At 57.3% G+C, this 11,043-nt stretch overlaps 2 protein-coding genes across 2 annotated transcripts in view; both read right to left on the bottom strand.

Moving 5' to 3' along the window:
* Positions 1-3,885, bottom strand: part of LOC105512042 (POTE ankyrin domain family member F-like) — a 34,760-nt gene extending 30,875 nt beyond the window's left edge. The window contains exons 1-2 of the mRNA XM_011942298.1: positions 3,778-3,885; positions 2,929-3,023 (exon numbers count right to left, since the gene is read on the bottom strand). Coding sequence (XP_011797688.1) covers positions 2,929-3,023; positions 3,778-3,885 — 203 coding nt within the window. The remainder of the gene's footprint in view (positions 1-2,928; positions 3,024-3,777) is intronic.
* Positions 3,416-11,043, bottom strand: part of LOC105512023 (sphingomyelin phosphodiesterase 4-like) — a 40,428-nt gene continuing 32,800 nt past the window's right edge. The window contains 10 exon segments of the mRNA XM_011942276.1: positions 3,416-4,898; positions 5,057-5,185; positions 5,333-5,464; positions 5,716-5,771; positions 5,774-5,948; positions 6,310-6,515; positions 7,118-7,281; positions 8,045-8,145; positions 8,603-8,693; positions 9,267-9,412. Of these exon segments, the coding sequence (XP_011797666.1) occupies positions 4,569-4,898; positions 5,057-5,185; positions 5,333-5,464; positions 5,716-5,771; positions 5,774-5,948; positions 6,310-6,515; positions 7,118-7,281; positions 8,045-8,145; positions 8,603-8,693; positions 9,267-9,412 (1,530 nt within the window). The 3' untranslated portion in view covers positions 3,416-4,568.

Here is an 11,043-nt window from a genome sequence, read left to right as displayed (position 1 = left end):
ATGTGATTCCCAAGGAGAAAAGAAAAATGAAGGCAGGAAGAGGTGCTGATCCATAAAAACCTCCTGCAAGGTGTGTTCCCAGGGAGGGGTTGAGGGTTGAGGAGGGAGGTTGCAAACATAGCCGTGGAGATTGCAGCAGTGGCTGCCTGCCTCTGTCTGCATTTTCACAATCAACAGCAACCATCATCAATCAGAGCACAGATCCCCAGGATTTGCAGGATGGGACTCTTATTGCCCACTCTGGTTCCTGCAAGCTATAGGGAAGCTGCTCCAGAAATGCATGCGTCGCTGCTTCACCACCAACTTAAATGCTAATTTCTTCTGAAAACACCCTTCCAGACCTGCCAGGAAATACTGTGTAACCAGATATGTGTGCATCCAGTGGCCCAGACAAGTTGACATACAGAATTAACCATCACAAGTCCACCCCTTGTCAACCTGGCACCTATACACATCTCCTTAAACCCTACTTACTCTCCAAATAAACACAGTAACCAAGTGTTACTGTGTTAGCAGTGGAAGGTGTTCGAGTTAATAGTGTCAGCAGTGGAAGGTGTCCAAGTTACTGGCAGCAAATCTGATGGGTCTTTAGCAACGACAGTTCTTGGCTCCTCAGAAGGAGGAATTCGACTGAGGGGCATAAGGCAGAAAAAGAGACCGAAGCAAGTTTCAGAGCAGGAGTGGAAGTGTATTTTAAAAGGCTTTAAAACAGCAAAGAAAGGAAAGTACGCTTGGAAGAGACCTAAGTGGGCACATGAAGGTCTTGATCCTAGGAACTTCTAGACTGGCCCGTTTCCCGTGATCCTTCCCTTAGGGTGGGCTGTCCATATGTCTAGTGCCCTCCTTACCCTTGGGAGGTGAGCACTCGCAGTGTGTTTAGGAAACCGTATGCATGCCATCTGAGGGTTTTGGGTGGGGTGCCCCCAAAGGTCATACTCCACCACTTTGTCTCTTAATGCACATGCCTGGGAAGTTGCTTCTCCCTGGAATCTGCATTCAATTAACACTTTAGTGAAATAGGTGTGGCCCATCAGGAAATGGCCTCTCCCTGGCACCAGCTGCCAATTATCACTTTTATTTTTTATTTATTTTTTAGAAGGAGTCTCTGTCACCCAGGCTGGAGTACAGTGGTGCAATCTCGGCTTACTGCAACCTCTGCATCCCAGGTTCAAGCGATTCTCCTGCCTCAGCCTCCCAAGTAAAGGAGATTTGAGGTATGCGCCACACTAGCTAATTTTCGCATTTTTAGTAGAGATGGGATTTCACCATGTTGGCCAGGCTGGTCTCGAACTCCTGACGTCAAGTGATCTTCCTGCCTCAGCCTCCTAAGTGCTGGGGTTACAGGCGTGAGCCACTGCACATGGCCAAAAGTAGGAATTCTTGACTGGGAAATAATTTGATATGTTTTGGCACCTTGTGATTTGAGAAAATTATGTTAGGAATTCTGGTTTGGGGAGTCAAGGGAAGCTAGCTTAGTTTTTACAGTGAAGGCTACATAAGAGTCCTCTCTCCAGTGTGGTGCCTCACACCTGTAACCCCAGCACTTCAGGATGCAGAGGCGGTCGATCACTTGAGCCCATGAGTTCAAGACCAGCCTGGCAACACAGGGAGACCCCGTCTCTACAAAAAAATTTAAAAATTAGCAGGGTGTGGTGGCGCATGCCTCTAGTCCTGGCTACTTGGCATGCTGAGGCGGAAGGACTGCGTAAGCCCAGGAGTTACAGGCTGCAGTGAGCCGTGACGGTGCGGTGCACTCCAGCCTGGGCAATACAGCAAGACTTTGTCTCAAAAAGAGTTCTCACCCAGGCACGGTGGCTCACGTCTGTAATCCCAGTACTTTGGGAGGCCGAGGCGGGTGGACCACGAGGTCAGGAGATCAAGACTATCCCGGCTAACACAGTGAAACCTCGTCTCTACTAAAAATACAAAACTAGCCGGGCAAGGTGTCGGTGCCTGTAGTCTCAGCTACTCGGGAGGCTGAGGCAGGAGAATGGCATAAATCCGGGAGGCGGAGTTTGCAGTGAGCCGAGATCGCGCCACCGCACTCCAACCTGGGCAACAGAGCGAGATACTGTCTCAGTTAAAAAAAAAAAAAAAAAGTTCTTTCTCATTTATATTGGAAATGTCAGGGCTATTGGTGAGAGCTGGCCTTTAGGGGATCTAACTTGCTCTTGGATGTCCAAGGGGAAAGGTAGAGATTTCTCCTGACTGCACAGGGCCTCTGCTTGTGAGTTGCTTGCATAATCAGAATCTGACTTACCTCAGATCACAGGGGCGCTGGTATATCCTAGAGGTATAATGTGTTGGTCATGGAAGGGAGTGGGCCATGAATGGGCTCCAGGGAACAGCACTGCCTCTGGGCAAGGACAATGCGGAGGTGCAGGGGGCAGGGGTGATGTCAGGACAGCCTGAAGCTGTGCTGTCAGGGCCACTTGGTCAGAGAAGCATCTGGATTTGGCCTGTTAGCAGGGGAGTGTGGTCCAATGGCAAAAGTCAAGGGCGTCCCAGCAGCTGAGGCGGCAGCAGTTAAGGCAGACCACTCTGGAGGCATCCAGGGGTGGAGATGAGAACGTGCAGGTGCTCCTGCCTCCAGCCTGGCCTCCCTCCTCCTTGTGCCCCAGACAGAACTGCTTCCCAAGATGCTCCAACTACAGGCCTTCCCTGGAAGTCCACAAGTGCCTCCTGGCCAGGACCCCCCAACTGCATTTTGCTTTTGCTCTCGTCCCAGCATTTTCTCTAGAGTGAAAGCTCTTGGCAATTTAAATCCCAATTTATTGGCAAGGTCCCTACCCCCCCACCCCGTAAGTGGCTGGAACCTAGTTGCCTACTGCCGTCCTCGCTCCCCAGGCAGGAGCCACTGGGCACCAGCTGGCTTTGTGGCCATCACTGTCCAGGTCCCAGCCACCAAGGCCCTGCCCCCTCACTCACCTTTGCTGTTCTTGGTTCTCAATACGTTTTTGTCTGCACTCCCGCTCCTGGCCAGAGAGTTCGGCCCCCCGCAACTCCCGCAATCCTTGGAGCTTCTGGAAGCGACAGACATGGCAGCACACATTCCTGGAGGTCAGCTTTTGAGAACAGGGTCTCACTCTGTCACCCAGGCTGGAGTATAGTGGTGTGATGAAGGCTCACTGCAGCCTTGACCTCCTGGGTCCTGACGATCCTCCAAACTCAGTGTCCCAAGTAGCTGGGAACACACATGTGAGCCACCATGCCTAACTTTTTGCATCTTTTGTAAAGACGGGGCAAAGTCTACTGTGCCTCTGAGAGAGTAAAGAATAGGAAGCCAGAGGCCCAGGCCTGTGGACACTGCAGGGAGGGGCCGACAGGATGCCCAGCAGTTGTTCCTGCAGCCTCCGTGTGCTCAGGGACTCTGTACAGGTGAACCTCCTGGAGACTGAGCCCAGGTGCCAGAAGACTCAGAAGCAAGGACAGGTTTATTCAGATCCATGGTCGAGTTACAAGCTTGATTTTTGGTCGCAGGCCCTAAAATGCCATTATTCTGTTTACATAAAAATACAAAGCCCAACATTTACAATTTGAAAAACATTAAAGCAAACCCCTAAACCCCCACACCAAAAACAAAGGCTTGGTTTGGAAATCGCCACTGAGATGCTGTTGTCCCTGGTGTGTCATCTGTGGGGTGAAGGAAGGTGAAGACCCCATGCTGGTTTCTGTCAGAGAATCTGCAGTTGTCGTCCATTTTGAATACTTAAGTACCATCAAACGGTTGCCATGTCTTTGAGCACTTGATGTTAGTGAAGCGACAATGCTTCTGACCATCTTTGGCTGCAGAGCAGAAACTGGCAGAATCCGACCCCATGGACCCAGCAGTATCCGCAACACCTGAGGACCAGCACCCATCTGTGACAAGGCACAGGGGTCCATGATGTTGGCCACTGCTCTGGGCGATGTGCTCGATGGCTTGGGGTCTGCGGTGAAGCTCCTGGGCTCTGGGCGGGTCTTAGGCTCCTGAAACATGAAATTCTACGGGCCAGTCTTGGAACAGCTGGGAGAACATGAAGAATGCCCATCACAGTGAAGAATCAGAGGACAGCCACCCTCAATAGTTTTCTCACGACTCTAGAAACTTTGATTCTTCCCTGGAGTGGAAGCTGAGCCACCGTCCTGGTCCCACACAGGGAGAGGAGGCGCCACAACCCGCTCTGCCCACCTCAAGGCCAGCCAGTTGGGAGGCCAGGCCAGGCGGCTGCTGGCAGGCTGGCTCCCAAGCTTAGTGCGGCAGAGTACCCAAATGGGCGCTGGTAAAAGGCCCCGAGAGCTGGCTGGGCCATGAGTCCTTGGCGGAGGGAGGGAGGGGCCGGCGCTGAGCTCTGTGCTGTCACAGAGCGTGGTTGTTGAGCCCTGGTAGCCACTCCTTTGCTGAGCCCCGCCTGCGTTCCCTTCTTGGTTGCGTTTCCTCCAGATGCCTCTGCGGCTGCAGGAACCCTGCTCCAGAAGCCCGAGGATGACGGTGTTCCCTCCTGGAGGGGCTTCCCAGGTCCTCTCAGGCCCAAGGGTGGGGCTGCGTGGCAAATCCCCCCAGCCTGCTCTGAAGGCAGCTGACACCCTCAGGGCTGGTGCAGCTTCCCCCGCTCGGTCAGCAGGGTCATGGCAGAGGCGTAGAGGACGTAGCCCAGGGTGAGCAGCAGCGTGCATGGGAGGGGCCCAACGCAGAACAGAGAGGCCACAAAGAAGGTCAGCAGCAGCGAGACCAGCGTCCGGTAACTGCCCAGGAAGCGCAGGCTGAGCCTGGGGCCACGGGTGTGGCTGGCCACCTGCCTCCGCACCACGGGGCTCAGCAGGTGCCTGCTAGCCAGCCCGGGTTCTGTGAGGTGGTAGCGACAGAAGCTGCCGAGGAAGTCGTCCCGGGAACACAGAGCCGCCATCTGTCCTGCAAACTGAAGCACAGACAGAGGCATGGGGGTGTGGGGTGGTGGCACCACAGGCCTCAGGACAGCAGTGCCCCACCCCCACCAGCCACCCCGGGACTGCATCCGGGGCAGGAGCATCCAGAACCCTCTCTGAAGAGGCCAGGCCGGTCTTCCTGCCCACTCACTCTGCGGTTGATGGCAGACGACAGCCTGAAGAGCGTGCGGACCAAGCTGGCGATCTCATAGCTGCGGATGGGCTGCAGCTCTGGGTCCCCCTGGTACTCAATTTCAAACCTTCGCAGCCCATTGATGATCTAGAAAGCCAGGCCATAGGGACGGGTCAGAAAACACAGCCCCACGTACAACTCAGAGGAGCCTGATGGCCTCTGCTCACGAGGGAGGAGGGAGGTAGGGATGGGGCAGGGCCCAGCCCATGCTCCTCTGAGACACGGGCCTCTCACCTGGTACCGCCCCAGGGGCGTGAGGATGAGTCCGTCCTCACCCACAATGCAGTCAGGGAGCTGCTTTTTTCCATTCTCATCCTGGCTGGTGCCCAAGGCGAGCGTGAACTGCCTGAGCTGTGCTTCGCTGAGCTGCCAGAGAGAAGTGCCTCTGCCCTCAGCGTCAAGATGAAGGGAGGGGACCAGTCTTCACCCCACCAGCCTACAACAGCGCCAACAAGGGGACCCAGATATGACACTCGAGGTGTGGGCCTGCCTCCCACAACACTGGGTCCGTATGTGTGGGGCCTGAGACTGGAACGTGGCTGAGCACAGGCTGGGTGGAGTGGATCTTTCGGGGAAGGGGACCCTGATGGCCGTGGGGCAGGTCCCATAGGTCGTACCCGGAATATCTGGCGCAGGTACTCCAGGGCCGCCTCCAGGTACTTGTCTGTCTCTGGACACTGTCCTGCCCTGTCTTGTCCAGGTCGTTGGCTGGGTAGGAGCCGTTGGTGTCCATGGAGCTAAAGCCCAGCCATGAGAGGAAGGAGCGGCCAGCCGGGCTCTCCGCACACTGGTCTGAGACGGACTTGGCTGTGTGTTTGGCCTGTGTGATGAGCTGAGCGAGGCGTAGGACCTGCAAGGGAGGTGTGGGCAGGTCACCAGGTCACCAGCAGGACAGGCCTGTGCTGCCACCCAGGCAGGCTGGCCGGGGGTCCCAAGAGCAATGCACAGCCAGACTGCTGAGCGTCGGGAGGAGCAGCTTCCGCCAAAGGACTTTTAAAGACTAAAGGATGATCATCTAAATTTGAAATTTCCCAACAAACACTGCCTTCGTTATCAGGAAAAAATGAGACTTTACTAAAACGGGGGAAAGAGATACGGCGATAAATCGACACCCAGCCTCCCTCCTTCCTGCCGGATCACAGCCCTTCCCCGGCTCTGCTCAGCCCCATGGCTCCAGGGGCCCTGAGGACAGGCACCGCCGGCCCACTCACCAGGGTGCGGGCTTCGGGCCCAAACATCGGGGTGTACTTGCAGTCCTGGCCCTCCAGGCTGTAGACGTGGTTCTTCACCTTGAAGGAGGCATCAGTGACTGCGGGTGGCCAGGGTGACAGGAAGCTCCCAGTGAAGGTGGGGGCCGTGAAGAGTCGGTGCTGGCGGTGGGGCATGACCAGCTCTGGCTCCAGGAATAGCTGCTCACCTAGAAGGCAGGAGACGGTCGAACCTGGCACCCACTTCCCGGGGACAGAGTACTTGACTTAGAATTCTGGGGTGCCTCCAAGGTGTCTGGGGAGCCATGACCCAGGGGTGTCCTCCTGAGGCCCTGCCTGGCAGCATCTCCCACACAGTAGGTGGCTGAGGAGGGCAGGTGGGGGAGCTGGTGGCTCAGAGCCCCCAGCAGTGTCTGCAGGAGGTAAACAACAGCAGGAGGAACAGAAACCAACGCCCAACCCAGCCAGGATGAATGCACGGCAGAGTCCAGGCTCACCTCCTCAAGCGGCCACCACGAGTCGCCAGGGAGAACGGCGGGGCCACAGGGCCACAGCTTGGACCGTGCAGTCCCCCTCTGTGGGCACACCTGCCATCCTCCCCGCCAGTGCCTGGTGGCTGCAGGGCAGGCAGGATCCAGCCGGTTTCAGACTTCACCATACAGATGTGTCCCAGGAGTCTCCACAGCACCCTTTGCTAGGGCCCACTCTGGGTGTGTGGGTCCCGCTTAAAGACCGGTCGCCTCCAGCTAAGGGCCTGGCCCTGGTCTGGCTTGGTCGACGTTTACCCGGCTGGCCCAGGCTGACCACTTACCTTTCTGAATCATCTCAGCCAGGTTGGGCTGGGCAAAGACTTTGGCCACTCGGAACACCATGAGCGCATGCTTGGGGCTGACCAGGTCTGTGCGGAGTGCGCGGTTCAGGAAGCCCACAAACAACTTGGTGTACATCAGCAGGTTCTCCTGGACAAAGGGCGCCCTGGGGACCAAGGTGGCAGGTCAGGGCCAGTCTTCCAACTGGAGGCGGGGGCTGTGCTGGTCCATGTCCCTAATGCCCTTGCTCACCCTTGGGCTTTCAGACTCTCCCTGGCCAAGGTGACAAGCTGTCACAGATGACAACTCGGGGGCCATGGGCAGGCAGGCAGGGCAGGACAGAGGCAGGTAGGACCCAGGCCCACTGAGGACACCACATCCTTAGCAAGGCTGAGTCCCCTTTCCAAGTGAACGGAGGCCACCATGGCAGAGGCCGGCCCAAAGCCTGAGGGGGCTGAGGGAGGATCCCCCAGAGGGTCCAAAGGGGAAGGCCGTGGGTGAGGGAGGGGTCAGTGGCCATGTGAGGTGCCACAGAAGCCTGGGGGTCTGCTGTAAGAATCAAGCAGGGGATGAGCAGAAGGCGGCCTCCCTCATCCCCTGCTTGATCACCACTGCTCTGCTCTGTGCTGATGAGCGTCAAGGAATAGTTTGGCGATGGCTGAACACTCATCTGCGACAGAAGGGAGAGGGGACAGGGCAGGATGGGTCACCCACCGCTTCCATGAGAAACCAATTCTAGGGTCTGGCAAAGTTGAGCCTAGGAAGGGCTGATCTGTACTCCACAAAGCAGGGCCTGGGAGAAGAACCCAGGAGGCCACCTGGGCCAGGGCCAGGCTGACCCCAGCACAGGCCGCTGGCCTGGCCTCCACCCACTGGAGCAATATCCACCTGGGGGAGCCCGTGCATGTCTGAGAGGGGCTGAAGCTCACCATTTCTCCGACACACACCGGGGCTGGGAGTCGCTGCCCGGAGCCTGCTTGTCAGGTGCATACCGCCATGGCTGCAGGTAGCTCAGCCACATCTCTAGGACCTGTGGGGGAGGTGTGTGCTGAGGGCTCAGTGGCTGGGGGCCAAATCCTCTGGTGGCCTGGAGCCCAGGTCCCAGGCGGCAGCTGGATGGGACTGGCTCTTCCCACGTCGCCCAGAGGGCGCAGGAGAGACGTACACAGCCCTGGGAGGTTTGGCTCTCTTGCTGGCACTCCAGAAGCCAGGGTCATAGGTGGCCTTTTCCCAGCCCAGGGGGCACAGTGCTCCCTGGTCAGGTAAGGGTAGGAACCTGCCCTGCACCAGACAGGTGGGACAGGGCAGGGCTTTCCTGAGGGTTGGATTTGGAAACAAACAGAAAGAACAATATGGCCCTCCAAGACCCCCTCCTTGCCAAGGCCTCTGTGAAAACACTTGCTCTCCTCCTTCATCTGCCCCAGAGGACCTCCCACCTCAGGGCACACAGAGGACACAGGCACATGTGTGACGGGGCCAACACTCACAGCTCTGAAAGATGCGTCCAGGGGCCAGTGGCCAAAGCAATGCTGCAGGAATAGGTAGAGTTTCTGCTGGACGAACCTCGGGACAGCGGCCCTGCAGGGGATTGGGAGGGTCACCTGCTGCTTGCCCAGTAAGGACGCCCTGCTCACAGGTAAGCCCACGGCTCCCATCAGTGAGGGTCAGCTCTGCTGGGGGAGAGCACTGGGCACCGCCGGGAGGTTCAGCCCCATTCTTCAGAGGAAGAAACCAAGGTTCAGAGTTTAGGGAACATCCCAAGGACACACAGCACGCAGGCGGCCAAGTCAGTGCCGCTCCTGCACACACCTCACCTCAGTCCCATACGAACAGCCCACTCTGCTGGCCCTAATGGGCCTGGCAGTCAGGGCTGCCCCAGCTCTTCTCCTGACAGGGTTGAAGAAGATGAGATGCAAGAGATGGAAGCACAATGGGGCCTCTCTGGCCAGTCTGGAGAGAGACTCTGGGAGACAACTGGGTGGGGAGAAAGGGCACCTGCCTAGGCCTGGAGAGGCCTCACGTGCACTGTGAGCAGAAAGGGACTCCCCTTACCCTGCCCTCCATGCTCTGGGGAGAGGCTGCTGTGGGCGACACCTTAGGAGGGGAAAGCGGGGGAGACAGCAATGGTGGGAAGCCGCAAGGGACATCTACCGTTTGAACTCCTCCAGGGGACTGGTGGCGTGGGAGTGGGCGGAGGGCGAAGCCTGCTCTGGCTTCAGGCTGTTGGCAAAGGCGTGCAGGTGCTTCAGCAGCAGGCGCACCACCAACACATGCTCCTCAGTAGGCGTGAACGACTCCTAGGTGGAGAAGGAGGGGTGAGGGCCTGGGAAGGAGCGCGGCACCCACAGCACTAGGCCTCCAGGTCTGACCACATCCCGCCCTGAGCTGGTTGCTCTGCTTCCCCTCACGAGCCAGGAGGCACGAGCCAGGCCGGGAGTGGGGCCACTCCCTGGGGCACTGCTGTGCCTGGCACCCAGCGGACGTGCCTTACACTGCTTGGTCTGAACTCTGACCAGCTTGTGGTAGGGAAGTGCTTGGCCCAGCGCCCACACAGCCCACTCTGGGGAGGCCTCACTAAGACAGACACATCTGCAGAGGTTCCCCCCAGCCCTGCTTCTGCACTGCTGCAAGCCCGCAGTGGGTGGCACAGGCTGTGCCCTTGGGCACTAGTGCCTGTCTTGATCCTCAGGGCAGAAGAGAGCCAGCATCACCCCCCAGCTCTGGATCCAGGGTCTCCCACCAGCCTCCCAAGTGTGTGCAGAAAGCACATGGAACCCAGGTGTGGTGCCTCAGACCTGTAATTCCAGTACTTTGGGAGGCGGAGGCAGAAAGATCGCTAAGAAGTTAGAGATTAGCCTAGTCGACATAGGGAGACCCGGTCTCTACGAAAAATTTTAAAAAGCTAGCTGGGTGTGGCGGTGCACACCTATAGTCCTAACGACTCAGGTGGCTAGGGTGGGAGGATCACTTGAGCCCAGGGGTTTGAGGCTGCAGTGAGCTAGGATCGTACCACTACACTCCAGCCTGGGTGACAGAGTAAGACCTTGTTCAAAAATAACCCCATGGCTTCGCTTTCCTCCCCAAATCCTTCCACCTGCTCATCCTGGACACAGCCAGATGAAAACTCAGCCCAGCAGAAGCCCCAGGCGTCACTTCCTCTGTTGCCCAGGGACCTGTGCTCAGGAAAACCCCAAGACAAAAGCACAGTCAGGGATATTAGGCCAAATTTTTTTTTTCCTGAAACAAGGTCTCCCTCTGTCGCCCAGGCTGGAGCACAGCGGCACTATCTCAGCTCACTGAAACTTCCGCATCCAGGTTCAAGCGAATCTCCTGACTCAGCCCCCCCGAGTAGCTGGGACTACAAGTGTGTGCCACCATGCCCAGCTAATTTTTACTTTTAGTAGAGACGGGATTTCAACATGTTGGCAAGACTTCAGGTCTCCCCAAGTGCTGGGATTACAGGCATGAGCCACTGTGCCCAGCCTAGGCCAAACTTTGATTTGTAACATACAAGCAGGATCCTGGAGATCTAGCTGGAGAGGAAAGCCTTTTTGGTGGCCATGGGCTTCCTGCGGTTGCTTAGCATTGGGAGGGCAGGTGGGAGCATCAAGAGTTGACGAGGGCAGGGGAGTTAGGGTGCTGAGGGCAGGGCCCTGAGTCTGAGGGGACATGCTCGCCTCTCCACGCTTGTCCCCCAGCCCTTTGGGCCTTCATACATCTGTGCTGCTGAGTCTGGTGCAAGGCCCAGCCTCCGGGTATATCCTGGGATGCTGCAGACCCCGCACGGGCCACTGCCCATATCGCTGCCCACTCAAGTCTCCCTGTTAGAAAACTGTCCCCACAGGTCCAGGTGACACGCCCCAGAGATCAGTGGCTGAGTCTGAAGATGGAGCTACAGGGTGGGAGGCATTTTCTTCTTTTTTTGAGA

The sequence above is a fragment of the Colobus angolensis genome, unplaced genomic scaffold (genome assembly GCF_000951035.1).
Source record: "Colobus angolensis palliatus isolate OR3802 unplaced genomic scaffold, Cang.pa_1.0 Scaffold209, whole genome shotgun sequence".
Lineage (NCBI taxonomy): Eukaryota > Metazoa > Chordata > Mammalia > Primates > Cercopithecidae > Colobus > Colobus angolensis.
This window is presented reverse-complemented; position numbering and strand designations above follow the sequence as displayed.